Source organism: Bufo gargarizans, chromosome 10 (assembly GCF_014858855.1).
Source record: "Bufo gargarizans isolate SCDJY-AF-19 chromosome 10, ASM1485885v1, whole genome shotgun sequence".
Lineage (NCBI taxonomy): Eukaryota > Metazoa > Chordata > Amphibia > Anura > Bufonidae > Bufo > Bufo gargarizans.
The window spans coordinates 42,794,911-42,822,789 of record NC_058089.1 but is presented as its reverse complement, the minus strand read 5'-3'; the positions used below and the strand labels follow the sequence as shown (position 1 = coordinate 42,822,789).

Genomic DNA, 27,879 nt, shown 5'->3' with positions numbered 1-27,879 from the left:
GCCCTATTGTTCTATGTATTCTGTATTCAGAATGCTATTATTTTCCCTTATAACCATGTTATAAGGGAAAATAATAATGATCAGGATGGGGATCTCCTAGCAACCACGCGTGAAAATCACACCGCATCCGCACTTGCTTGCGGATGCTTGAGATTTTCATGCAACCCCATTCACTTCTCCGTTGAGGAGCAGCAGAACAGAAAGGACAGGATTCTGCAGATAACTGAGACCTAACTGAGCATAACGGAGCCTAAAGAACCCATAGACTATAATGGGCTCCTTTCGGTGTCTGCTCAGAATATTTTTGAGCGGAGACAAAAAATGAGCCTCTACCTAAGACAATTGCACAAAAATTAAAAAAAATATGGCTCTCAGAATATGGAGACACTAAAATATGATTTTTTTTGTTTCACAAATGCTGTTATTGTGTAAAACTTTTAAAAAAAGTATACGTATTAGGTATTGCCACATCCGTAACAATCTGCTCTTTAAAAATTTCACATAAATTAACCCCTCAGATGAACACCGTAAAAAAAAAAAACTTAAAAAAAAGCCAACAACAAAAAAGTTGTCGAATTTGGTATTGTCGCGTCCATAACAACCTGCTCTATAAAAATAGCTCATGATCTAACCTGTCAGATGAACGTTGTAAATAACAAAAAATAAAACAGTTTTTTTGTTACCATGCCTTACAAAAAGTGTAATATAGAGCAAACAAAAATCATTGGTACCCTAAACTAGTGCCAACAAAACTGCCACCTTATCCCGTAGTTTCCAAGATGGGGTAACTTTTTTGGAGTTTCTTCTCTAGGGGTGCATCAGGGGGTCTTCAAATGTGACATGGCAAGTTAAAATTATCCTAGTGAAATCTGCCTTCCAAAAACTATATGGCATTCCTTTGCTTCTGCGGCCTGCCATGTGCTGTACAGCAGTTTACGACCACATATGGGGTGTTTCTGTAAACTACAGAATCAGGGCAATAAATATTGCGTTTTGTTTGGCTGTTAACCCTTGCTTTGTTAGTGTAAAAAAATGATTAAAATGGAAAATATGCCCAAAAAGAAAAATTTTGACATTTCATATCCATTTCAATGAAGTCTTGTGGAAAACCTGAAGGGTTAACAAAGTTTGTAAAATCAGTTTTGAATAGATTAAGGGGTGTAGTTTCTAAAATGATGTCACTTTTTTGGTGTTTCTACTCTAGGGGTGCATCAGGGAGGCTTCAAATGGGACATGGTGTCAATAAACCAGTCCATCAAAATCTGCCTTCCAAAGAGCATATGGCGTTCATTTCCTTCTGCGCCCTGCATGTGGCCATACAGCAGTTTACAAACACATATGGGGTGTTTCTGTAAACTACAGAATCAGGGTAAAATAAAATAAATATTGAGCTTTGTTTGGCTGTTAATCCTTGCTTTGTTAGCGGAAAAAAATGAATAAAAGGGAAAATCTGCCAAAAAAGTGAAATTGTGAGACACTCTCCTGTCCTGCTGTCCACTGGGGCCTCCAGGGGTCCTCGTGAGGTTCGGCCTGTGGGGAGAGGTCAGGGGGTGCTTAGTGGGTCTGCTGGCACTCCATCCCAGCGGGCCTCTGGATCCCCTGCCTCGACCTCGGGGGTCCCATTGGAGTAATGGGACAGCTCACACATGCATCTGTGGAGCCTGCGACTTAGATTCCTTTGCGGACGGATGCGGTGGTGTGTCCGCATGGGCGCCGGAGGGGAAGACCGCCGGGGTCCCGGAGGCAGTTTGGCCAGGCTGGTGGCAACATGCTGCGGCTGGTCCTGTCTCTGGTATCACCTGCGGGTTCCGTTCCAGCATCTGTGGCGGCGTAGTCCCGTATCTGTGCTAGGCCAATCAAGCGTTTACGTGCACGCTCGAAGGTGGTTCGCCAAAGAATACGCAGCCGAGCGTGCGCGCATCTTATGTGCTACTCCGGCCACTGGCAGGAAAAGCACCTGTGCACAAATTCAAAGTAGATTAGGGGATAGGCCGCACAAGTATTAGGGATTAGGATCATCATGTGACCTATGAGGAATCGACACCTGGCACTCTGTGATTGGCTAGCAGCTACTTAAAAGGTGATCTCCCTGGCTGGTCAGTGCCCACTGTTGTTCTGACAATCCAGGTGTATGTTGGTTATCGTTTCTATCCAGCTTACCTGTGTATGACCTCTGCTTTCCTTGACCATTCTTTAGTGACCTCCCGCTGGATACTTTATCTTGGCTGAACAATCTATCTCGTGTACGACCTTGGATCAGACCCTGGATATTTTCTGACGTCCCATCCCTTGGTACCACGCTTTTCGGACTGATATAACATGTATGAACTTTGGCTTGGTCACTGACTGTTTCCCTGATCTCTCCCTGCAGAGGATCTTATTCGGCTTGATTACCTGTGTATGATAACTGGCTTTTGACTGAATTATCGTCGACTCAATAAATCCACCGTCGTTTAAAACATCTGTCTGGTTGCTTGGGATTCTGCACCATTACAGAACAGTGGGCCCCAATCTCCAATTATCATAGATCGTATCCAGCAGCAACTAGTGGAGTTGACCGGAGCGGCCAATCTCCTGGTCCAGCAAGACGAACATTTCAGCTGTGAATTTCAACAAGATCCATGCACAACTGGCAACAGTCGGGGACAAGCTTAAACTCCTCCTCCAGGGAGTTCAGGAGTTGCCCGACCCAACTCCAGCAGAACGCCCAGTGGAACCCAAGATACCTCTACCTGAGGTTTTTTCAGGAAATAGGCAGGAGTTTCTCAACTTCCGAGATTCCTGCCGCTTATATTTTGAGATGCGCCCTACATCTTCGGGTAATACCAAGCAGAAGATCGGCATAGTGATGTCTCTATTAAGGAAGGACCCGCAATGTTGGGCCTTTAACCTCCTGTTGGGAGATACAGAACTCAGCTCAGTAGATTTTTTTTATGCTATGAGTATATTGTATGATCACCCGTATCGCACCCGTACGGCAGAGAACCAGCTAGAACACCTCCAACAAGGACGACGCCCAGCAGAAGAATTTGCTGCCGGATTCTGTCGCTGGGCCACTTTTACTAGCTGGGAGGATGCCGCTCTACCATCACTAGATGTGGGAATCCAGCAGGCAATCGACGCTGATCGTCGGATTCAGGCTTCTCGCCCAGTGTCAGCTAGCTCATCTCTAAGACCCAGTAAACCGGCCGAGGAACCTATGGAATTGGGGTCCTCTCGTCTTAATCCTACTGAGAAGGCTCGTCGGCTAACCGAGGGTCTTTGTCTGTATTGTGGAGGAGTTGGTCACCAGCTAAAGAAATGCCCACTACTCCTACCGGGAAACGACAAAGCCTAGTGAAAATTGAGGAGAACCTACTAGGTACTCTGTTGCCTTCTCTTAAAAGAATTTGTCTTCTCTTAACTATTTCCATTAAGTGGCAAGGGAAGGTCATTCTATTTTCACCCTACTTGATTCGGGAGCTGCTGGAAATTATATAAACTTTTCTCTGGTTCGACAGCTACAGATTCTGGTCTTCGAGCCGGAAGCGGCCATTTCTGTCACTGCTGTGGATGGTTCTCCCCTTCAAGAAGGCCGGTTGCTGTGGATGACACCTGGGTTACAGGTAACAGTGGGGGTTGGTCACCGGGAAGTCTTAAGCCTGTTAACCCTGGACATGCCATCCACACCTGTGATTTTGGGTCTCCCCTGGCTGAGACTTCATAATCCGGTAGTGGACTGGCGCACTGGACAAATTTGCAGGTAGAGTTCTGATTGCTTCACTAGGTGCATTTGTCCGATGTTGCCACTTACCTCCACGGAAGTGCTAAGTGCACTAATTAAGCACAATCACCACTTCCAGGACGTGTTCAGACCACAGGGGGCTGATGTTTTACCTCCTCCTAGGCCATATAATTCCTGCATTGATTTGTTGCCGGGTACCATGCCACCCAGAGGACATCTGTATAATCTCACTGGGCCTGAGATCCAGGTCCAGCGAGATTATTTAAAAGAGAACCTCGATATGGGTTTCATCTGACCGTCCACTTCTCCCTCAGGAGCGGGATTCTTATTCGTGGGGAAGAAAGACGGCAGATTGAGACCCTGTATTGATTTTCGCGCCCTCAATCGAATTACGGTGAAGAATCGGTACCCCCTTCTACTTATTGGGGACTTGTTCTCCCAGGTGGCGGGGGTCTTTACCAAACTCGATTTGAGGGTTGCATACAATTTAGTACGCATCCGAAAGGGTGATGAATGGAAGACTGCATTTCATACCAGGGATGGGCATTACGAGCATCTCTTGATGGCTTTCGGTCTCTGTAATGCCCCCGCGGTCTTCCAGGAATTCATTATTGATCTCTTCCAGGATTTCTTGGGTAGATTTGTGGTCGTCTACTCATCGGACCCGCAGACTCATCGGGATCATGTGTGTCAGGTTTTCCAGAAACTGAGGGAGAATCGCTTATACGCCAAACTTGAGAAATGTCTGTTTGAAGTGAGAGAATTGCCCTTCCTAGGGTATATTGTCTCCGAACGAGGATTGGAAATGGATCCCACCAAACTTTCAGCTGTCCTGGACTGGCCACAGCCTAGAGACCTGAAGGGATTACAGCGTTTCTTAGGTTTCGCCAACTTCTACAGCAAATTTATTAAGAACTTTGCTGCAGTAGTAGTGCCTCTCACGAACCTCACTAAGAAGGGAATGAACCCTTCTAAAGTGGATGAGAGAGGCCAGTGAAGCCTTTGAGACGCTGACGCAAGCATTTTGCTCCAATTCTCATTCATCCAGACACTTCTCAAACTTTTGTCCTCAAGGTTAACGTCTCTGAGGTTGGTGTGGGGCGGTTCTCTCCCAGTATTCTGGGGATCCTGAGAGGCTTCATCCTTGTGCCTTTCGCTCTCGGCAGCTCTCCCTAGCCTAGTTCAATTATGACATCATCGGCAATAGAGAGCTTCTGAGAGTTAAGTTGGCCTTTAAAGAATGGATACATTGGCTGGAGGGTGCGGAACATCCCATTACGGTTTACACCGACCACAAAAACCTTGAGTATATTGAAGGTGCCAAGAGATTAAATTCTCGCCAAGCTCGTTGGGCATTGTTTTTCACTCGCTTTAATTTTCGCTTAACATACAAACCAGGGCCCAAAAATATTAAAGCAGATGCTCTATCCCGTTGTTTCCCAGAAGCTCTTTCAGTACGTGACTCTGAGCCAGAACCCATTATTCCTGCGAGGTGTTTCATAGCCACCTTGGACACCTCAGGTATAATGGAGGATCTGTCTTCTCTTCTCCAACCTTTACAGGTGGAGAGCTCTCCTAACAAACCTGTGGGTCAGCTGTTTGTGCCTTCAAATTTCACGCTCAGTGTCATACAATTGCATGATTCCGAGTCGGCCGGGCACCTGGGGATATAGAAAACCATGTCCCTTTGTAAACGCCATGTCTGGTGGCCTAAGATGTTTTTTGATATCAAGGCCTATGTCCAGGCATGTGGTGTTTGTGCCCGGTGTAAGCCATCTCGATCCTCCCCTCTGGTACTTTGCTTCCGCTGCCCATTCCTTCGGCTCCATGGACCCACGTGTCTATGGACTTCATAACAGATCTGCCTAGATCTTCCGGCTGTATGGTAATTTGGGTAGTGGTGGATCATTTTTGTAAAATGGCTCATTTTATTCCACTTCCTGTTCGTGAAACATGTCTTCCAATTACACGGGGTGCAGGAGGATATTGTTTCTGACAGGGGAGTCCAATTTATCTGTTGGTTCTGGCGTTCTTTCTGCTCCTGTTTGGGAATTGGACTGTCATTTTCATCTGGTTTTCACCTAATGGGTAGACGGAAAGAACGAACCAGACCCTGGAACAGTATCTCTGGTGTTTCATGTCAGACTGCCAGGAGGAATGGGCAGTTCACTTCCCCTTTGCGGAGGTTATAACAACTCCGAACATTCCTCTACCAAGATGTCTCCGTTCAGGTGGGTGGGGGGCAGCGATCCAAGATCCTCTCTGGCAGGGGCCTCCACTGACTCACCGGTGGCGGACCAATGGTTCCAGGATAGGCAACCTATTTGGTTGTTGGTGCAGCAGAATCTTCACAGTGTGGTGGTGCAACAGAAAAGATTTGCTGATCGTCATCGCACTACGGAGCAAGAGTTTGAGGTAGGAGATCCAGTGTGGGTCTCCACCCGGAACATTCCTTTGCGCCAACCGTCTGCCAAACTGGGGCCTAGATTCATTGGTCCATACCCGGTGATACAGAAGATTAACTGGGTGACTTACAAGGTTGCTCTTCCTCCGTCGATTCAAGGGGTGAACATCTTTCATGTTTCACTGCTTAAAATCGGTGGCCGAGCCAGCTCCTTTCATTCCAACTCAATCTCCGGTGGAGGTTCAAGGGGAGCCCGAATTCGAGGTCAATAAGATTTTGGAGTCCCATTTTGTCCAGAGGTCCCTTCAGTATTTAGTAGACTGGAAAGGATATGGTCCAGAGGAGAGATGTTGGGTACCTGCCCGCCAGGTTCATGCGGATGAATTAGTGGCAACTTTCCACTCTGAGAACCCGGGGAAAGCCTGTTTGAAGTCTTCTGAGCCGCCTCCATGAGGGGGGTAATGTGAGACACTCTCCTGTTCCGTGGTCCACTGGGGCCTCCAGGGGTCCTTGTGGGGTTCGGCCTGTGGGGAGAGGTTGGGGCGGCTTAAGTGGGTCTGCTGGCACTCTCCTTGGGGGGTCCTATTGGAGTAGGTCTGTGGAGCCTGCGGCTCAGATTCCTGAAAATTCTGAAATTTCATCTCCAATTTCCATTAATTCTTGGGGAACACCTAAAGGGTTAACAAAGTTTGTAAAATCCGTTTTTTATACCTTGAGTGGTGTAGTTTCTAAAATGGGGTCATTTTTGGGTGGTTTTTAACTTCTAAGCCTTCTAACGTCCCCAAAAAGTAAAATGGCAGTCACAAAATGATCCAAACATGAAGTAGACATATGGAAAATGTAAAGTAATAACTATTATATGAGGTATCACTATCTGTTTTAAAAGCAGAGAAATTGAAATTTGGAAAGTTCAGAATTTTTCTAAATTTTTGTTGAATTTGGTATTTTTTAAAAATAAAAATGAAATATTTTGATTCAAATTTACCACTGTCATGAAGTACAATATGAGAAGAGAAAACAATCTCAGAATGACTTGGATAAGTAAAAGCGTTTTAAAGTTATCACTACATAAAGTGACACATGTCAGATTTGCAAAAAACAGTCTGGTCCTTAAGGTGTAAAATGGCCTGGTCCTTAAGGGGTCAAGCACAAATTGTTAGGTACAGTACTCAGATGTCTCTAAGAAATCAGCAGGTACTCCAACGTTATGCTGTTGTGAGCCACATACTTGATATTGTTTTTCTCATTGGTGTTCAAGCATTGCCATTCAGAAGCAGTCAATTAGTATGTGGCAGGTGTGTTCGATGAGGACCATCTTGATAATCGAGGCAATTTTCTGGAGATTGTCAAACTTCTTGCTGACTACAGTCCAGTCTTGAAGAAGTACTTACCAAATGTTATGGAGAAAGCAAAAAGCCGCAATCCAGAGAAAAGGGGAAGAGGGAAGTTTGTCACTTTCCTAAGTGAATCAACTATAACAAAGTTATTTGTGATTATTGGTGACATGATAAAGGAGGAAATAGTAAATGAAGTGGAGAATTCTGCAATGTTTTCAATTCAAATGGACTCCACACAAGATGTGTCAACTCATGATCAGTATACCATTGTTGTTTGGTATGTTGCTGGTGATAAAGTTAAAGAAAGATTACTATATCTTGTTACAGTTGAAGATTCCAGCAGTAAAAACCTACATATCATACTTACTGAATTACAACAGTATCTGCTTTAGGACTTAATCTTGAAAAGTGCATAGGTGATTCTTTTGACGGAGCAGCCAATATGAGTGGGACTTACTCAGGCTTGCAAGCATTAATGAAGGAGGTTCATCCTACACACATTCACACATTGTGTTACGCACATGTGCTTAACTTAGTTATTGGCGATGCAAGTACTGTGTGTGTTCCCACAGTCAGTCTCTTTGGGCTCCTTAGCAACCTATCAACATTTTTCACTGAATCATACAAAAGGATGAAACTCTGGGAAGACCAGATGAAAAAAAAGACTGGCAGTTCTAAGCTTAAAAAGCTAGAACATATTGGCAGAACAAGGTGGTCAAGCAGAGCTAGAGCACTTCGAAAGTTATTTGGAAGCTTTGACGATCATTCCAAAGAGTTATGCTCCGATCTCATAATTATCTTGAAACAAGTAAGCGAATCCCCTGATTTTTGAACCTCTGTTCGAGCTCTGAAATTGGGTGAAAACCTCAGCAAATTTGAAACCATCCTGGTAGCTTTTAGCTTTGTTCGTATTTTTTACATTACTACCCCTGTATCAGATTATTTGCAATCAACAGGCCTTGATTTCATCCAGGCATGGAGAATGGTGGATGATGCTGTAAAGCGTTTGAATAATATATGTAGCGATTTGCTGGAGTTTTGCAGTTGGCAACTCATTTTATCAATTTTATAAATGAGAAGTTGGCAAATGAAAATATTTGCTTTTCAGACCTAAGATCCACAAGAAAAACAGAAGGTACTGATAATAAGAAACATTTTGAGATTTCTTGCTATAATGTTATCGTTGACACTGCTACAGAGAGTGTGAAATCAAGATTTTCCAGTCATGGAGAACTTTACAAGCAAATTTCTTGCTTTTGATCCCAATCGGTTTGAGGAAATACTGGCCTCTTCAGACAAAATGTAGTTGAATGTTATTTCAGAAGCAGTACCAGTAATAGACCCAGTTTCTCTACTTGAAGAACCAATCTCATTTGCTTCCAGCTACAAAAATTGCTGTAAAGGCTTGTTGAATGGCAGTGATGAGGAGAGTGAAGAATTGGTTTCAGATTTGGAAGAGCAACACTCCAGCTCTAGCTCTGAGCGATCTACTTCTACGGCTGCTGTAAAGGACTCCTGCTAGAACTGCATGTCTTGTGCTTTCAAACCACTGTATGAGAACCGGCTGTGTTCAGCGGCCTTTGAGAATGTCTGTCTTCTTGGCATACCAATATTTAATTACACTGAGCACTACACAGTGTACATGTGAAAGATGCTTTTCCAAGTAAAAAATATTAAAGTCAAGACTAAGATCATCTCTTTCACAGCAAAACCTGGAGCCATTGATGCTCATTGCGGTAGAAAAGCAAGTTGCACTAAACATAAAGAGTGACAAAGATAAAATCATTGACAGATTTGCCAAGAAGTCACCTGAACTTAGCTCTTTACTGTTTTTGTAACATGCAGGTCAGAGCTTCTTAGGCTACTTTCACACTCACGTTTTGTGCGGATACGTCATGGACGGATCCGTTCAGATAATATAACCATCTGCGTCCGTTCTGAACGGATCAGTTTGTATTATCTTTAACATAGCAAAGACGGATCCGTCTTAAACATCATCAATGGAGGACGGATCTGTTTTCTATTGTTCCAGATTGTGTCAGTGAAAACGGATCCGTCCCTATTGACTTACATTGTGTGCCAGGACGGATCCGTTTGGCTTAGCTTCATCAGACGGACACCAAGATGCTGCAAGCAGCTTTTTGATGTCCGTCTCCAAAGCGGAATGGAGACTGAACTGATGCATTCTGAGCGGATCCTTTTCCATTCAGAATGCATAAGGGTCCATTCACACATCTGCAGTGCATTACGGATCCGCAAATAGTGAATCCGCAATACACACGGCCGGCACCCCCATAGAAATGCCTATTCTTGTCCGTAATTGCGGACAAGAATAGAACATGTTCTATTTTTTTCAGGAGTTGCGGACCGGAAGATCGGCGGTGAGCTCCGGAAATGTGGATGAGGAGAGCACATAGTCTGCTCTCCGCATCCATTCCGTCCTCAAAGAGAATGAATGGGTCCGCACGGATGCGGACCCATTATTACGGATGTGTGAAAGGAGCCTTAGAATGCAAACTGATCCGTTGTGGACCGCTTGTGAGAGCCCTGAACGGATCTCACAAACGGAAAGCCAAAATGCGAGTGTGAAAGTAGACCTATTTGTTAAAATGTGTTTACCTTTACTAAGTGAGTTAAAAAAAAATATATATATTTATTTAGCTTGTATGTGTGTGTATTTTACAGACATTTGTTTCCTAATATTCTGTGCAGGATTTGTTCTAAAATATGCTGTCAACCATTCAGTTGAATGCTAAATATTTTGCATCAAACATTCAAATGTTTACAATTTTTTACAGTGTTTTTTTTTATGCACTTTTAGAATTTTGTGAAAAAGTTCAATATTCTAGGCTCAAAGTGTCACACTCTAGTCAGCTAATTAGTCAATACCCCCTGAGCAAAGGGGACCTCAAAATCGTGACTTTGGAGTTTCATAAGCTATAACAAATAAAGGCTTGAAATATCTCGCTTTGCATGTAATGAGTCTCATATGTTAGTTTCACAATTTAAGTTGCATTACTGAAATAAATGAACTTTGCACGATATTCTAATTTTTCGAGTTTGACCTCTATATACCAATAATACAGATGGGGCCATTATATATACTAATAATACAGAGGGGGCCATTATATATACTAATAATACAGAGGGGGCCATTATATATCCTAATATTACAGAGAGGCCATTATATATAATAATTATACAGGTGGGCCATTATATATTATACAGAGGGGCCATTATATATTATAGTTATACAGGGGGCATTATATATACTAATAATACAGGGGGCCATTATATATCCTAATATTACAGAGAGGCCATTATATATAATTATACAGGTGGGCCATTATATATTATACAGAGGGGCCATTATATATTATAGTTATACAGGGGGCGTTATATATACTAATAATACAGGGGGCCATTATATATTATAATTATACAGAAGGGCCATTATATATTAAAATTATACAGGGGGCTCATTATATATTATACAGAGGGGCCATTATATATTATAATTATACAGAGGGGCCATTAATAATGGACTCTCTGTATAATTATAATATATAATGGCTCCTCTGTAAAATATATAATGGCCCCTCTGTTTAATAATGTGGCCCATCTGTATAATATATAATGGCCCCCATTCTTTACCCCACCTCCATTGTGCCCCCAGTATGGCCCCTAGTACTTACATAAAAAATAAATAAATAAATACTCACCTCTCTTCATCGCCTCTTGTAGCCTTTGCTCAGGCGGTCAGGAACACATCACTGTGCCCTCCTGCGCCGCGTCATCTCGCAAGACCCGGAGCAGGAGGGCATGGTGATTTAATCGCGATCTCGTGCGCAACTCTACTGCCTCATAGGCTTCAGGCCTGGCCTGAAGTTTATGAGGCAGAATGGAGGGGATGGGAGCCATAGGCTTCCATTGTTCTTATTTTACTGCCTGCTGCCTGGCGCCCCCTGAAATTTGGCACCCGGAACAATAGCCCCCTGCCCCCCACTACGCCACTGATCCCACACACTAGCAAATATTCTAGAAATATTTTTTACAATTTGTTCCATAATGTATCTTTTTTTGTTCTGGATTTCTCAGACTCTTTCATCTGTATTTGCTCCATTTTTTTGTTGTTGTAACATTGCTGAAATAAAATAACAAATATGCCCATGTGTACTATGCAAATACAAAACACCTGTTTTTCTGTTCAACCCATTGCCTTCTATGGGATAAAATAATACCAATACAGATCTGTTGAAACATGGTAGATATTGAAAAAACACTATTTGCATGGAGATTGAATATAAAAAACTGAAATGTGACTACAGATCTGTAATGCAGATGTGTGGATGAGTCCTTATAGTGGGTTTACATGTAACACAGTTTGATGTAATTTTTGGTGCAGTTTTTCCTCTTGAAGACAATTCCAAATCCATAAAAATGGAAAAGTATAAAAGAAAGAATGATACTGTTGTCTTTTATATTCGGTCGAAAACGCTTTACGATACCTGCACACTGCAGATTTATGTACAGAAAACCCAAATGTAATCCTCACCAAAACTGCACTCCCCCACCATAAATCCGCACTATTTATCACATTTTTTGTGTGGTCTTCGGTGCAGATTTAATGTGCATTTTCCACAGATCTCCCTCTATTAAAAAGGCTGAAATTTGCACCAAAAACCCCCACCCTACAACAACAATTGACATGCTGCAAATTTCAGAATACGCAGGTCGATTTCCGCACCTAGGGCCACATGCACACGGCTGTTGGGCCCGCAAACGGCGGCTCGGCAATCCATGGCTGCCAGCCGTGTGCACCCCGCACGCGGACCCATTAACTTGAATGGGTCAGCAATTCCGGAGATGAAAGGGAGTCACTGAACCGAACACCAGAAGCACTACGGAGTGCTTCCGTGGTGTTTCTTTCCCTTGTTCCGCACCACAAAAAAATATGACGTCATATTTTTTTGAGTTGCGGACTGACCACGGACCCATTGAATTTGACGGACCCAGTCCATCACGCTGCACGGATGTTGCCCTAGCATTGGGGACCACAATTTCGGTCCCCAATGCACGGAATAGCCGCACAACGGCCGTGTGCATGTGGCCTAAGAAAAAAAGCAAAGTGTACATGAGATTTGTCTAATTTTATAGTTTGCTGGTACTGTATTACTTACTTACTGTACAAATGCCTCAAATATGCCTGCCATTGCTTTCTGTGGAAGTCAGGGCTCTTTATTTTAGGCTACATGCACACGGTGGATGCTTTTCTCTGCGTCCGTTCAGTTTTTTTTTTTCTCTGATTGGATGGTTACCCATGCATTTCTATGGAGCCGTTAAAATTGCGGTGTAGTCATGCATTTCTTTTCTGCGTCCGCTGAAAAAAAGCACCTAGCCCATTATCAGGCAGAATCAGCGATGAACATCCTATTCAATCAATGGGAAGCAGAAACACATTGAAATCTCCTCCAAAATCGTGCCAAAAACAGCATGTAATACAGAAAAATCTGATTTTAAATTTAGCTGGGGAAACATGTTGATTTTTGGGGCAGATTCAGCATCTGATTTATTTTTTTTGCTCCTTACATAAGGGGATAGACGTGGAACATTCCATAGGATAGACAGACACAGAACGCTCCATAGGATAGACAGACACAGAACGCTCCATAGGATAGACAGACACAGAACGCTCCATAGGATAGACAGACACAGAACGCTCCATAGGATAGACAGACACAGAACGCTCCATAGGATAGACAGACACAGAATGTTCTATAGACTAGACAGACACAGAATGTTCTATAGACTAGACAGACACAGAATGTTCTATAGACTAGACAGACACAGAATGTTCTATAGACTAGACAGACACAGAACATTCCATAGGATAGACAGACACAGAACGCTCCATAGGATAGACAAACACAGAATGTTCCATAGACTAGACAGACACAGAACATTCCATAGGATAGACAGACACAGAACGCTCCATAGGATAGACAGACAGAGAACGCTCCATAGGATAGACAGACACAGAACGATCCATAGGATAGACAGACACAGAACGATCCATAGGATAGACAGACACAGAACGATCCATAGGATAGACAGACACAGAATGTTCCATAGACTAGACAGACACAGAATATTCCATAGGATAGACAGACACAGAACGCTCCATAGGTTAAACAGACACAGAAGGCTCCATAGGATAGACAGACACAGAACGATCCATAGGATAGACAGACACAGAACGTTCTATAGACTAGACAGACACAGAACGTTCTATAGACTAGACAGACACAGAACGTTCTATAGACTAGACAGACACAGAACGTTCTATAGACTAGACAGACACAGAACATTCCATAGGATAGACAGACACAGAACGCTCCATAGGATAGACAGACACAGAATGTTCTATAGACTGGATGAAGCAGAATACATTGGTACCAATTTAGCTCCTTTCAGTTCATTTCATGTTCCCTCACCTCAGTTAAACCCTCCTGAGCTGAATTTTTCCTTCCCTCAGCTGAGTTTTATTTGCTGATGTCAGAAATGCTTGATAGATGAACTACGTATCTTTATGCTAAATTCAGCTCTGACTGCAGCTGAACAGCAGCTGTTGAGTCACCAGCCGTCCGTGCCATCGATACAGCCAGTATGTGGCATTAATTCAGTGTACCCTCTCTTCTTCCATTGGTTTAGTACGGCTTTTCTTCTTTCATATCCCAGCACAACATATGACCTTTTAATAGACCTTTTCTTAAAATATAGAACATATTGTCCCCATTACATTAGCTGCTCTCACTCTGCATGGTTTTCTTTTACAGGCTCTCTTCCACTTCAGGTGACAAAAAAGCTAAGAAAAGGAGGCGGAAAGGGAAAAAGGGGAAAGGAGCCTCTAAAAATGCCAGGTTTGTAGCAGGAAGAAGGATGAGTGACATTTTCGCGTGTGGTAGCAATCACTGGGTCATGGGAAGGCCTGCTGAGATGTCAAAGGGTAGAGATCAAAGGGAAAGATTCTACAAAAAAGGGATCATGTTAGTTTGCTTTTGTGAATAGTAACACGGAAATGAACTGACACTGAAATCCTACACACGTCACATAGCAATATGCATAGTCATCAGTCGTCTAGAATGACGAGTCTGTTCCAGTTTTACTTTTTTGTCTTTACCCTATGTTTTAGTAGCATTTCTGTTTGAGCTTCTTGTTAATGGATTGGTAAGCTGGTCACATACACACACACACAGCATATAGCTGTATTTTAACTAAAGTAACAAACCATGGCAACACAACAAAATGAGAAATTCACTTTTAAAGAAATAATCAACCTCTGTTTTGTATTTATATTTTGTGCCCCTACATGCGCCCATATACACTATACTTGCCCACACCGTCCTCCATGTATAGGACCAATAGTCTGCTTTTTATGTAGCATCTACTTACTATACTCCACTTCTGTTTATATTAGTAATGAACATTTTTGCCCAATAACCACACTGTCAGATTGTACTGCTTAAAGGGGCTTCATTAAAACTTACCTTGTACAGTTTACTACAGAAACATCATAACCTGTCAAACCCTAAAAGTGTATTTCTGCAAATTGGATGAAACACGATGGGACAGTACACACAGTACCCACTGTTTAGCAGATAGGACAACCAAAAGATAAAAAACAAGAAGACTATACGACTGCTGTAGCAGCACCCGAAACTGTGCACGCTGCAGCACAAATACCCCCAACCTGGGCTGACAACAAAAGATATGACCTTGTAGCCCTTCCCTAAACACTATGGGAGTTACCTATGTCTTCTCCACCCAGAACAGACACTCTTCTTTCAACTAGTCAAAGGGTCATTCCATGTCAAGTGGACCAGCCTAAAAATCCGACCCTCTAGAAATTGAATACAATTTTTTTAATCTAGGCCTCTGTTAGTTCTAGAGTTTCAAGCAGCTGATGCTGGACCAGCTGTAATGCGCTGCTTACTGCGTAACCCAAAGGGGCAACTTTGTCAAGGCACAGTATCTTAAGTAGTTAAGCTAGACTACTTAGTCTAAGTCCCCTTGCATAGTTTGGTGCCTGACTCAATTTTTCGATGCCATCAAAATAGGCCAAAAAATTGACAAATGACTATAAAGGGCCTACTTTGACTGCCCACTGCTCCTGACATGCATGTCCGATTAGGCTGTAATTTTGCCAGGAGTTATGGCCCATGCGATATATGTTAAGGTCACATACACATGCTTTCCAACCAACTTGGAGACAAGATATGATTAGACAAAGAAATGACATTTCATATTTTTGGCAATTTTTGCTACTCTTGGGGTGGAAATATCTCAAATGTGTAATTTTATTATTTTATTAATCTCATCTAAAAGAGTATGTTTTTTGCCACACAAAAAACCCTGTTTTATCTTTGACCCGGCCTTATGTTGGCAAGAACTAAGCCCACAAGAATGTACCTATTTTGCATGTGTGCATGAACTTCACTACAAGGAGACATTTTTGGTGGCCCCCTGTCTGACAGGCTGGTGAGCCAGAAACATAAGGTTATGTAGTGCTGCCTCCTAGCTTAACTACTTAAGATACTGTGTTTTGACAAAGTTGCCACTTTGGGTTACGCAGCAAGCAGCGCATTACAGCTGGTCCATCATCAGCTGCCTAAAACTCTGGAACCAACAGAAGCCCAGATGAAAAAGATTGTGAGATTTAATATAGGACCCTAGGGAACATCTGTGCAAAATTTTATTCAATTTAGAGAGGGTTGGATTTTTAGGTTGGTCCACTAGACATGGAATGGCCCAAAGGTAATCTGCATGTGCCTCAATGTCTAGCAGTGTCTCCATAAATCGTAATAATAGCTGATTAAAATGTCCATCTAAGGGACATTCCACGCAACCATTAACAATATGGAAATACTTAGCTTTTGATAACAGCTCTTGAAAAGGACCTTTAATGTTTTTGTTTTTTTAGTTTAGATAAAACCCTTTACTTCTGATGCTGCCACCCTTCCTGTTTTTTTCAAATGCCGCTTCTACGCCCCACTGTGCTCCCCTGCAGTTTTCCCGCTCAGTATGTTATTACTGAGCATCGGTACAGGGAGTACAGGGAGGAGGAGACGCCAGGGTTTCTCAATGGGCGTTTCCTTCTCCCTGGCTGTGCCGCGATCCAATCACAACAATGGAGAGCGTCACTGCCAGGGAGAAGGTGAGCTTTTTTTTCTACCTGGCTGTGACGCTGAGGAAGCCAGAGAGCGAAACCCGGGTCGGGCAGGACTTCAAGTTGTTTCCACTAATTGTGATATGCCTATGATCTACCATTGTTTGTGAGTAGAATAAAACCTTTTTTTATTAACAACTAAGTGGGTACTTCACTATACAGGGCCTTCTAAAAAAATTAGCATATTGTGATAAAGTTAATTATTTTCTGTAATGTACTGATAAACATTAGACTTTCATATATTTTAGATTCATTACACACCAACTGAAGTAGTTCAAGCCTTTTATTGTTTTAATATTGATGATTTTGGCATACAGCTCATGAAAACCCAAATTTCCTATCTCAAAAAAATTGCATATTTCATCCGACCAATAAAAGAAAAGTGTTTTTAATTACAAAAAAAGTCAACCTTCAAATAATTATGTTCAGTTATGCACTCAATACTTGGTCGGGAATCCTTTTGCAGAAATGACTGCTTCAATGCGGCATGGCATGGAGGCAATCAGCCTGTGGCACTGCTGAGGTGTTATGGAGGCCCAGGATGCTTCGATAGTGGCCTTAAGCTCATCCAGAGTGTTGGGTCTTGCGTCTCTCAACTTTCTCTTCCCAATATCCCACAGATTCTCTATGGGGTTCAGGTCAGGAGAGTTGGCAGGCCAATTGAGCACAGTAATACCATGGTCAGTAAACCATTTACCAGTGGTTTTGGCACTGTGAGCAGGTGCCAGGTCGTGCTGAAAAATGAAATCTTCATCTCCATAAAGATTTTCAGCAGATGGAAGCATGAAGTGCTCCAAAATCTCCTGATAGCTAGCTGCATTGACCCTGCCCTTGATAAAACACAGTGGACCAACACCAGCAGCTGACATGGCACCCCAGACCATCACTGACTGTGGGTACTTGACACTGGACTTCAGGCATTTTGGCATTTCCCTCTCCCCAGTCTTCCTCCAGACTCTGGCACCTTGATTTCCGAATGACATGCAAAATTTGCTTTCATCCCAAAAAAGTACTTTGGACCACTGAGCAACAGTCCAGTGCTGCTTCTCTGTAGCCCAGGTTAGGCACTTCTGCCACTGTTTCTGGTTCAAAAGTGGCTTGACCTGGGGAATGCTGCACCTGTAGCCCATTTCCTGTACACGGTGGCTCTGGATGTTTCTACTCCAGACTCAGTCCACTGCTTCCGCAGGTCCCCCAAGGTCTGGAATCGGTCCTTCTCCACAATCTTCCTCAGGGTCCAGTCACCTCTTCTCGTTGTGCAGCGTTTTCTGACACACTTTTTCCTTCCCACAGACTTCCCACTGAGGTGCCTTGATACAGCACTCTGGGAACAGCCTATTCGTTCTGAAATGTCTTTCTGTGTCTTACCCTCTTGCTTGAGGGTGTCAATGATGGCCTTCTGGACAGCAGTCAGGTCGGCAGTCTTACCCATGATTGCGGTTTTGAGTAATGAACCAGGCTGGGAGTTTTTAAAAGCCTCAGGAATCTTTTGCAGGTGTTTAGAGTTAATTAGTTGATTCAGATGATTAGGTTAATAGCTCGTTTAGAGAACCTTTTCATGATATGCTAATTTTTTGAGATAGGAAATTTGGGTTTTCATGAGCTGTATGCCAAAATCATCAATATTAAAACAATAAAAGGCTTGAACTACTTCAGTTGGTGTGTAATGAATCTAAAATATATGAAAGTCTAATGTTTATCAGTACATTACAGAAAATAATGAACTTTATCACAATATGCAAATTTTTGAAGAACCTGTATGCTGGTCATTTAATCCTACAGAGGAGGCGGTCTGAGGAGGATCGAATCCTTGAGAGAGGAGGACGAAGGCTAATACCCTATTTCTGTCACTTGTGCAGCGTCTGACTGAACCATTAGCAGAGCGGTTTTAAACCTTTAACTACTTGACTTTCCGTGTGAATACCCACCACACTACACCGGAACCAGCAGCGCAGATAAGTGTCCGTGTTTTGGGACACAGGACTGACATTTTCATTTTTATTGTATACAGGGATAAGGAGACACCCATTGAGAAACCCTGGCGTCTCCTCCTCCCTGTACTGATGATCAGTATTAAGATACTGAGTGGGAAAACTGCAGGGGGGCACAGCGGGGTGTAGGAGCGATATTTGGAAAAAAAAAAAACATTAAAGGTCCTCTTTAAGATACATACATTGAAAAATTAGATCAGTAAAGCATATTAAGAGTTACTTATACCACACAATTCTTTCTGGAAGTCTGAAGTCGAACCCTCAGATACTGGAAATACTAATGAAATGTCCAAGAATTAGGAACATTACATGATTATATAGCACTAAATACCAGTTATATCCAGTAATGTCTCCTCTGAAATAGATGTTCTCTTTCCTCATTTTCTCCATTCAGCCCAGATCACCATGTCGACTTCTTTCAGCCACTTCTTGTCTCTGCAGAGTTTGCAATGCAGACATCTCAGATTCCTCACTTTTCCATCATCCTACGCCCTCGTTACTGAAGAAATAACAGCACCATACAGATAGACCCCCCACAGTAATAAGTACTTTCAATTGTAATCCTCTCCAAGACTACCATCATTACTAATGGTGACCCCAACAGTTGTAAAGATCCCTGAGAGTGCACCTGTTAGTATAAATGCCCTATAATACTGTGCCCAGCAATAATAATACCCCCATTACTACAGTAGTAATATTTCCCTATAGTGTTCTCAGTAGCCCCCCAGAATTTATAATACCCACTTGTAGAGCCCCAAGTAGTTATAATGCCTCCTATAGTGCCCCCTCTGTAGTTATAATGTCCCCTCTAGTACCCACAGTAGTTATAATGTCCTCTGTAGTTCCTTTAGTATGTATAATGTGCCTATAATTGCCACTGAGTTGCCCCAAGTATTATAGTGGTCCTGTAGTGCCTCTGGTACTCATAATGTTCCTATAGTGTCCCAGTATTTATAATAATAGTGCCTCCAGTACTTGTAATGTCCCCCCCAAATAATTCCCCTAGTATTTGTAATATCTCCCATATAGTGCCCACAGTACTTGTAATGTCCCCCACATAGTGCCTCCAGGGATTGTAATGGGAAGTTTGCCCCCACACACACATCTCAGATTCCTCACTTTTCCCCAGTAGTGCCCCAGTACTTATAATAATAATAATAATAATAGTGCCTCCAGTATTTGTAATGCGCCCCCCCCCCACAAAAAAAAAAATTCCCCCAGTATTTGTAATACCACCCACACAATGCACCCAGTATTTTTAATGCCCCCCCACATATTGTCGCAGTACTTTTAATGCCCCCCACATAGTGCATCCAGTGCTTGCAATGTCTCCCTCGCAGTGTTCTTGTACTCGTAATGCCTCCGACATAGTGCTCCCAGTGCTTTAAATGCCCTCCCCACACACATAGTGCCCCCAGTACTTGTAATGCCCCCACATAGTGCCCCCAGTACTAACTTCTCACAAAGTGAATTAGAAAAAAAAACACCTGACTCTCTACAGTCATTAATGATGCAGGCCATAGGCCTCTTCTGGCCTCCAGCTTGTGTTGCTGGCTTCTCGGCTTAGGTGGTCACATTAAAGTCAGTCCACATGCTGTCTGCATCTTGGTGCAGGCACGCAATGATGTTATCGCACAGGTGGCCGAGATGTCATTGATGGAACACACATATACATAGATATTCTACCACTGTATGAACTATAGGATGGATGGGAAGGGTGAACCACTTTCATATGCTCACATGAGCAGGTAAGAAGTATAAACTCCAATGCATATCTTGATTCTTTTGTTGAATCATCAGTGTTAGGCCTCATGTACACAACCGTTCTGTTTTTTGCGGTCCGCAAACCTCGGATCTGCAAAAAACGGAAGCCATCCGTTTGCCTTCTGCAATTTGCGGAACGGAACAGGCAGCCCATTGAAGAAATGCATATTCTTGTCCGCCAAACGGACAAGAATAGGACATGCTATATTTTTTTTTTGCGGGGCCATGGAACGGAGCAAAGGATGCGGACAGCAAACGGAGTGCTGTCCGCATCTTTTGCGGCCCCATTTAAATGAATAGGTCCGCACCTGAGCCGCCAAAACTGCGGCTCGGATGCCAACCCGAACTACGGTTGTGTGCATAAGGCCTTAGGTTAAGATACATCAGATACAGTTTTGATGTATGTCATGACAAGACATAATTTACTAAAGATATGTACTGTTGCTCTCAGGTCTACATGTCCACCATGCGGCCGACGAAGAACTTTAAACCCTAAAAACTGCAAATGTGTCTGTGACTTTAATGAAAAACGGTGTATCCAACGAGGACTTACACCTAATAAAGAGCGTTGCAGGTAAACATGACCACGTTTTCTGTGTGCCCCTCCCTGTACAGATATCTAGAGAAACTACGATAAGTATGTGCTGAAGCATCATCCCCCAGGATGGAGTATCACACCAAATACACAAAATGAATTTTTTTTTCAGACAAAATGTCTGTATACACTTATGTTGAATTTTAAACCTGAAAGAGGTTGCCCTATTGTGACAATACCCTGATCACCAATTGTACGTCTGCTGTGACACCAGCAATCAGTTGTAATCTCTGGGTGGCCCTGTCAGCAACTGTCCAAGTCCTCTCCAGCACCACAACAGAGGAAATGATAGATGGCATGCTAGCCAGCTGGACTTGCTGTGTTCTTCAGAACAAGACTCTCTTTGTAGTTATTAATATAGACCACAAATTTGGGGGTTGATTTTATTAGCTTACACTGTACTTATGGGGCACATTTGCACACAGGACATTTGAACTGAAAATAATTTCCAGTCATCTAAGTGGAGATGTTTTGGCGGCAAGCATGTGGATTTTTGCAAGCCTTATTTACAATATTTGAACAGTCGCAAAAAGTTCTGCAACAATCTGCTGTGTGTAAATTCATTTATTGGTTGGTTAAAAATGGGTTTCCTAAACCAGATAGATCCTTAAAACAAGATGTGGCATAAGAAATTAAAATGGGGTAGCCCATCTCACACATTTATGGCATATCTACAGGATATGCCATATATGATCGTAAATGTGGATCCTACCTCTTGGACCCACACCCCTTTCTCAAGACTGGGGGCCATCTCGTGGCTGCTGTGGAGGAGTGGCTACACGTGCTCGGATCTTTCCATTTACTGATATCTTTCCTGGTTGTTTTCTGAGCTCCCACAGAAGTGAATGGAGAGAGTTGGCTACCTTCCATTCACAACAGCTATGAGACGGGGGCCGGAAAATACGCTATAAATGTGTGAGATGGGAATAACCCTTTAATAAAAGGCAAAAGGATATAACATTATAAGATCAGTTGAAGTTACACAGGTGTTGCTTAATGTTCTTTCTTTACTTTTCTTCTGGCAGGTGTGAGAAGCCAAGAAGCTGACAGTCACCGGGGAAAACACAACAGTTACAGGTTCAATGGTTTACTGTGCAAAGCCAGATCCTGTGTCAGTGCTTGACACCTTGCTGGTAAAGATAGCGGCTGGAGAATATCACCCACTGAATACCATGGCTACAGTTCTGGCTGCCTCCTTCATGATACATGTACAGTTCGACTGGTGTACTACTTGGCTGATGTATAAAAGGTGGACTTGCTGAATAGTGACCTCAGGATTTGCACACGAAAGCAAAGGCAATGCATTACATTCAGATGACAGCGTGTCAAAGAAATCCACCATGATGTATTTTACAATAATGTTGATAAGACAATCATTCAAGGGGTTGTCTGGGTTCAGAGCTGAACCTGGACATATCCCCATTTTCACCCAAGCAGCTCTCCTTTGCCCTGCGCTGAATCGTGCAGGGCAAAGGCATTTTGTGGAGTTCCGGTGATGTACCGGGCTCTCCTTAGGGCTGCCAGGCGGAGGCTTCCGCCCAACAGTGAGCCTGTAAAACGGCTAGGGCAGCGCTAAAGTCCACCCATCAGAGCCAGTGACGTCACCGAACACACAATTGGGTGTAAGCCATTGCCCAGCAGTGTGTTATAGTAAATAAAAGAGCCCTTGCCCTGTGCGATCCTGCGCAGGGCAAGGGAGAGCATCGGAGCATGAAATGCTCCGATGCTCAAGTCAGGGGGACTGCTTCGGTGAAATTATGTGTATGTCTGGGTTCAGCTCTGAACCCAGACAACCCCTTTAACAATTGTGAGAACATGACTGTGCCTAACTCCTGTACTGCGTAACATTACCCAAACACAACGTACCTAAAAGTGTCTGTCTAGGAGCAAATGGGAATGGCTGCCAGCTTGTGCCATGAAGCTGTGACCTCAGGAGCGTGACTATAATTTATACAACCCCATAGCAAAATAAGATGTGATCCCACCATGTAGTGTAAGAAAATTAAGCAGTATAAGTAGCAATAATTAAAGATACAGATGTATAATAGCACCATATAGCAGAAAATCCACATTATTGCAAAAAGCCAGCATATTGTTATTCCCCACAAAAAGATAAACTATTCATGTTTTAACAATCTGTAATATTTAAGTGGCAAGATCTGTAAACTGATTTACATTTCCATCACTGTGTTCTGATTTCACAAAGCTGCAATTTGTTAGAAAGTGTCAGTGTAGCTAGCCCTTAAAGGGAACCTGTCACCAGTTTTATGGTGTCCTAACTAAGGGCAACATAAATAAGTGAATAATTCGCCTAGCAAAATGCTGGGTCACTCTTTAATTGACCCAGTCCATCTGCCAACATCTTGTATTGAAAAGCTCCAGCTGATAATGATGAGTCCTGAATATTCATGAGCTGACTCTCCTGCTGCTGAGTGACAGTTATTTTCCATATGAATCAGCAGCAGGTGGGCAGGGGAGTGGCTATAGCTCTGAATTAAATATACGCTGGACTCAATGACATCACACTGGACTCCAATCAGCTCATTGGCATGCGGCATCTTTGTGTCTATATTATGAGGTAACCATCTGTCACACCAGTAAGTGAATACATCTAAGGCACTTTTTAGTAGTTAATGATTGTATATAATTAGTTAGATTATAATCAAATATCCACATTATAGGTTCCCTTTAAAGAGGATATGTCGCCACAAAATGCAGTACAATCTGAAATCAGCATCCTATAGAGCAGGAGGTGCTGGGCAGATTGAGGTATAGTCTCAGTAAAACATTTAACTCTCTGCTCTTTCTGACTTCAATTGTATATGGGGAGGTGTTATCAGTAATTGATAACATTCTCTATGTAAGTGTATATACAGAAATAGCTGCCAGTCACTGACATCTGCTCAGCACCTCCTGTTCTACAACTGCAGTGGCTGGGTTTGGGGTGACCCTAAGACGACACTGGGTCACTCGGACACCATTGAGGTGTCACCACATGTTGCTGCTCTCTGGAAGAGATGGCAAGGCATGGTGCACCCCAATGAGAAATAAGTCCATAGTCGGGGCAGTAAACCAGTGTACTTCTTCACTGGGGGAACTTAAGTGCAAACAATATAGGCAAGGCACTGAGCTTGATTCTCCAGTTTCCTCCCGAGCAGAAAAAAGGTTCATGCTGACGAAAGGCCTGAGCTAGCTGTCCCTCTCTCTCCCAGAAGGCTGGTACCTGGCCAAAGGCTAAAGGCCCAGGGTCTGTGGCTCAGTTGTCGTGCTGGTTCTCTGGTCATTGGGCTGGTAACCCAGGGTCTGTGGCTCAGCATCCCCATCGTAGTGTCTTCTTCTGATCACTCATACAGTCTAGCAGAATGTCTTCTACTAAGCACTGGTCCCTGTCTGCAGACAACTAAGCAGCTGAACTAGAATCTTCTAGGAGTGGAGTGGAGAAGCACAGCCTAAACAGAAACATTGTTACAATTGCTGTCTATTATAGAGCTTCAATGCAAGTATATTGGAATAAGCAGCTTTTTCAGATGTAAACAAGTTTTCAGACAGAAACAACAGAGCTAAACCAGACAGTCAGAAGGTCAGTCTGTCTGTTTTTTCCCTTCAATACTATGCATAGGTAGAAAATCATAAAGTCTCTCAGTATTATCTGGCTGTACAGTGCAAATATACCATAGTTTAATAACAGTGTAAATTAATAAGAGATATTACAAGAAACATATAAATGCAGTTTGACAATATGAAACAGTATAAGTGACCACAACAGCATAAATAACAATGCAATAAAGTAGGGAGTTGATGGCTTGATGGTTGATGCAAAGTAGCAAAAATGGCTCCAGGGCACTACATAACATGTTGCCAGCAGATTGCACTGCATTTCATGGTAACAGGTTCTCTAAAATGAGTATAACACAGTAGCAAGCAGATAGCTCTATGCTCTGATACATTGTAACACATTGCAGTTCTGTAAATGAAGTATTGGGTTAGAATGTGTTTACTTCCTCTGAATCTACAAGAATGTTTCTATTCAGTAACAGGAAGTACAAAAAGTAATGCAACCCTTCATTATACGAATATATCAGCATACAATATATTTGACAGTTTACATGTAGAATTAATACACATGAATAATCTTCTGATAGATACCGATCCTGAGTACAGTTTGTATTATTATAATGATTATGCTGGTTGCTATTAGAAACACTCAACAGGCTCTGTTGTCAGACACACCAAGGACAACTGAGCTCCTACAATGCATCTAGGCAGGTTGTCTTTCATCAGATTACTGCTTAGTGTCTGGTGAGAAATTCTCAAGGCAAATCTGCAGATCTGACGGCAAATCTGGGAAGACATCAAGCCAAGGAATGCTGGGAGATTCCAGATCTGAAGAATTCTGAATGTGACTTACTGTGAATGTAGATTAATTCTATATGTTAACTGTTAAATGGTGTTAATAAGTGGACTTACCCTTCAGTCTTCTTTTATTGTTTTTCTTTTTACAAGGGACAGCTTCTTTACAGTAAAGTAGAATATGTTTTATATGAATGTTTTGCCTAGATCTAATGGTCTGTAAAGGTTGTCTATTAGATCTATGGGAGTCTAATTGCTTTGGGACCCCCCACTGTTTACGAGAATAGGGGCCCAATACCCCTATTTGAATATAGCAGCTGGTTGAGCATGTCCACTGCTTTTCCATTGATGTCTCCAGGACTGCTGAAAATAGACCAGCGGCTATCTCCTACAGTCCCATAGAATGAATGGAGTGCCAGTGCGCATGCTCAACCAGCCTTTCATTTTGGGGGTATGGGCCCCCTTTCTTGTGAGAGATGGTTGTCCCAATGATGAGACCCACAGTGATCATACATGTATCATCTTTCTTGTGGAAACATAATAAATGTTTTTCATGGGGCAGCTGCTCCTTCATCAATTTTTCCTGTACATTGATGCTCCCCGCAGGACTTCAACATTGCCTCACTCATTTGGTCATACTGTTATGGCATAGTGATCTTAGTGTTATACCATAATATTATTAGATGGAAATACCCCTATGACAACTATCCAGGTAATTCAACCCAACTGTCCATTAAACCCCTTTAGGCCGAAAATATCAGCAGGGATCATTCACAAGAGCTTTTCAGAGCTCCATAATCCATTTAAAATTTGGAACTTGATTACAGACTGAACTGTAATCTAAGATGAAGCCTTGTGTATACTCACACATAGAAAAAGTCCATTCAGATGAAGCTCATTTTCTGCAACACTCTGGCACATGTGAATATAACTACAGAATAAAACATTAAGAAGGGTTTTTGTACTTCTTTTAGTTGAGATCCAGTCGAATTTTGGGTAAAAATATATAGAATAGATATAAAACATGGGACTCACAAACACTAATGAGAAAGCCCAAAGGTGGAATATTGCTTAAACATTAAACAGCACATGCCAGCAGGATCATCCCTATTAAACTATGAGTACTGCCTGGTGGAGTAGATCCTGCTGATTAAAATGATAGCGGTCTTGCGTAAATCCTAAGAAATAAGACTTTGCATAAAGGATAAACATTTTTGTCTTGGGAATGACTCAACCAATTTTCAAAAGACATGTATCAATTCAGTTAACAGGATCAACCCTACCAGGCAATATTCCTGGTTTAATAGGGTTGATCCAGCAGACAGGAGCTCTCTAAGGTACACATAAACATTTAGATTGCTGTCAGCCAAACTGGATTTCCCTATTCTTCCTGCCATACACATGCACTCTTGGCTCGTCGCTTGTATGTGTTTTCAATGCGTAGAGGGGTAGAGGTTGCTACTGGACTCCTTGGGCAGCGGCTTATCTCCTGTGAATGGAATCGTCATGTTGAAATAAGTCATGCTCAATCATTATTTCTAGCAGTGGAGAATTGGGACACATTGGACAGCTGGTCAGGAGTCAGCCGACTGTCCTCTTATGTCTATGTCCTCTTATGGTGAGTCTTTCTGAGGCAATTACTACTCCAGGCTACAACGTGCACAATAAATGTTCCTGTGTGACAGCGGCTGTGGGCTGGGTTCATTCAAAGAAGTTATCACATCCTACCAAAAAATGCCTTGTGTGTAAATGAATTTCATTATCCCAACCTTACTTTTATGTCTCTAGTAAAATACACAACATTGTACAACTATTTTTATATTTTATTATTATTGACCTTGTGCAGTTTTTAAACACGATTTGAGCCAATTAACTTAATGTCGAGGTTCAGACTTTTGCTAACGATTATTCTCATGATCACTCGTTAGCGATCACTCTGCAGTGTAATACTGCTGCCGATTGCCCGATGAACAAGCAAACACTCATTCATCGGAAAGTCCAGATTTTTTAAGCACGCATAAAATTCAGTGCTTGTTTGCAGCAGATCGTTTTGTCTAATAGCGATCTGTGGCCAGAAAACCACTAGACAGTATGGGGATGAGCAATCGCTCCTCTCCATGTTGTGGGGGAGATTGCTGCATGCAATAGCTGTGGTCTTCTCCGCTAGCTAGCAAGCTATTGCTGGAAGGAATGCTTCCCTCCCGACTATCGCTTGCTGATCTGCCGGCCTAATACAGGCTTTGGGGTATGACCACACGGTCTGGTCGTGGTTGTGAGTGCACTGCGGTGGGCTATAACTAAGCTAATGAAGACCACACTCAGTCTTCATTGTTAATAGCAGTCTGGTATTGAAGGTGCAGCATGGCCATTAACAATTCAGACTAAACAGTGCGGTCTTCATTAGTTTAAAGGGAGTCTGTCACCAACTTCAGTCATGTCAAACTGTTAATACCACATTGCAGGTCACACACAGATAACACATGGTACT

General features: G+C 42.6%; 1 protein-coding gene across 3 annotated transcripts in view; it reads left to right on the top strand.

The window, feature by feature from the left end:
* The window catches only part of LOC122920535 (snake venom vascular endothelial growth factor toxin ICPP-like), an 88,360-nt gene extending 65,821 nt beyond the window's left edge, over window positions 1-22,539 (top strand). For all 3 annotated transcript variants that reach the window (XM_044270116.1, XM_044270114.1, XM_044270115.1), the window contains 3 exons: window positions 14,302-14,385; window positions 20,898-21,020; window positions 22,067-22,539. In XM_044270116.1, coding sequence (XP_044126051.1) covers window positions 14,302-14,385; window positions 20,898-21,020; window positions 22,067-22,088 — 229 coding nt within the window. In that variant the 3' untranslated portion in view covers window positions 22,089-22,539. The remainder of the gene's footprint in view (window positions 1-14,301; window positions 14,386-20,897; window positions 21,021-22,066) is intronic.
* Window positions 22,540-27,879: the final 5,340 nt, after the last annotated feature.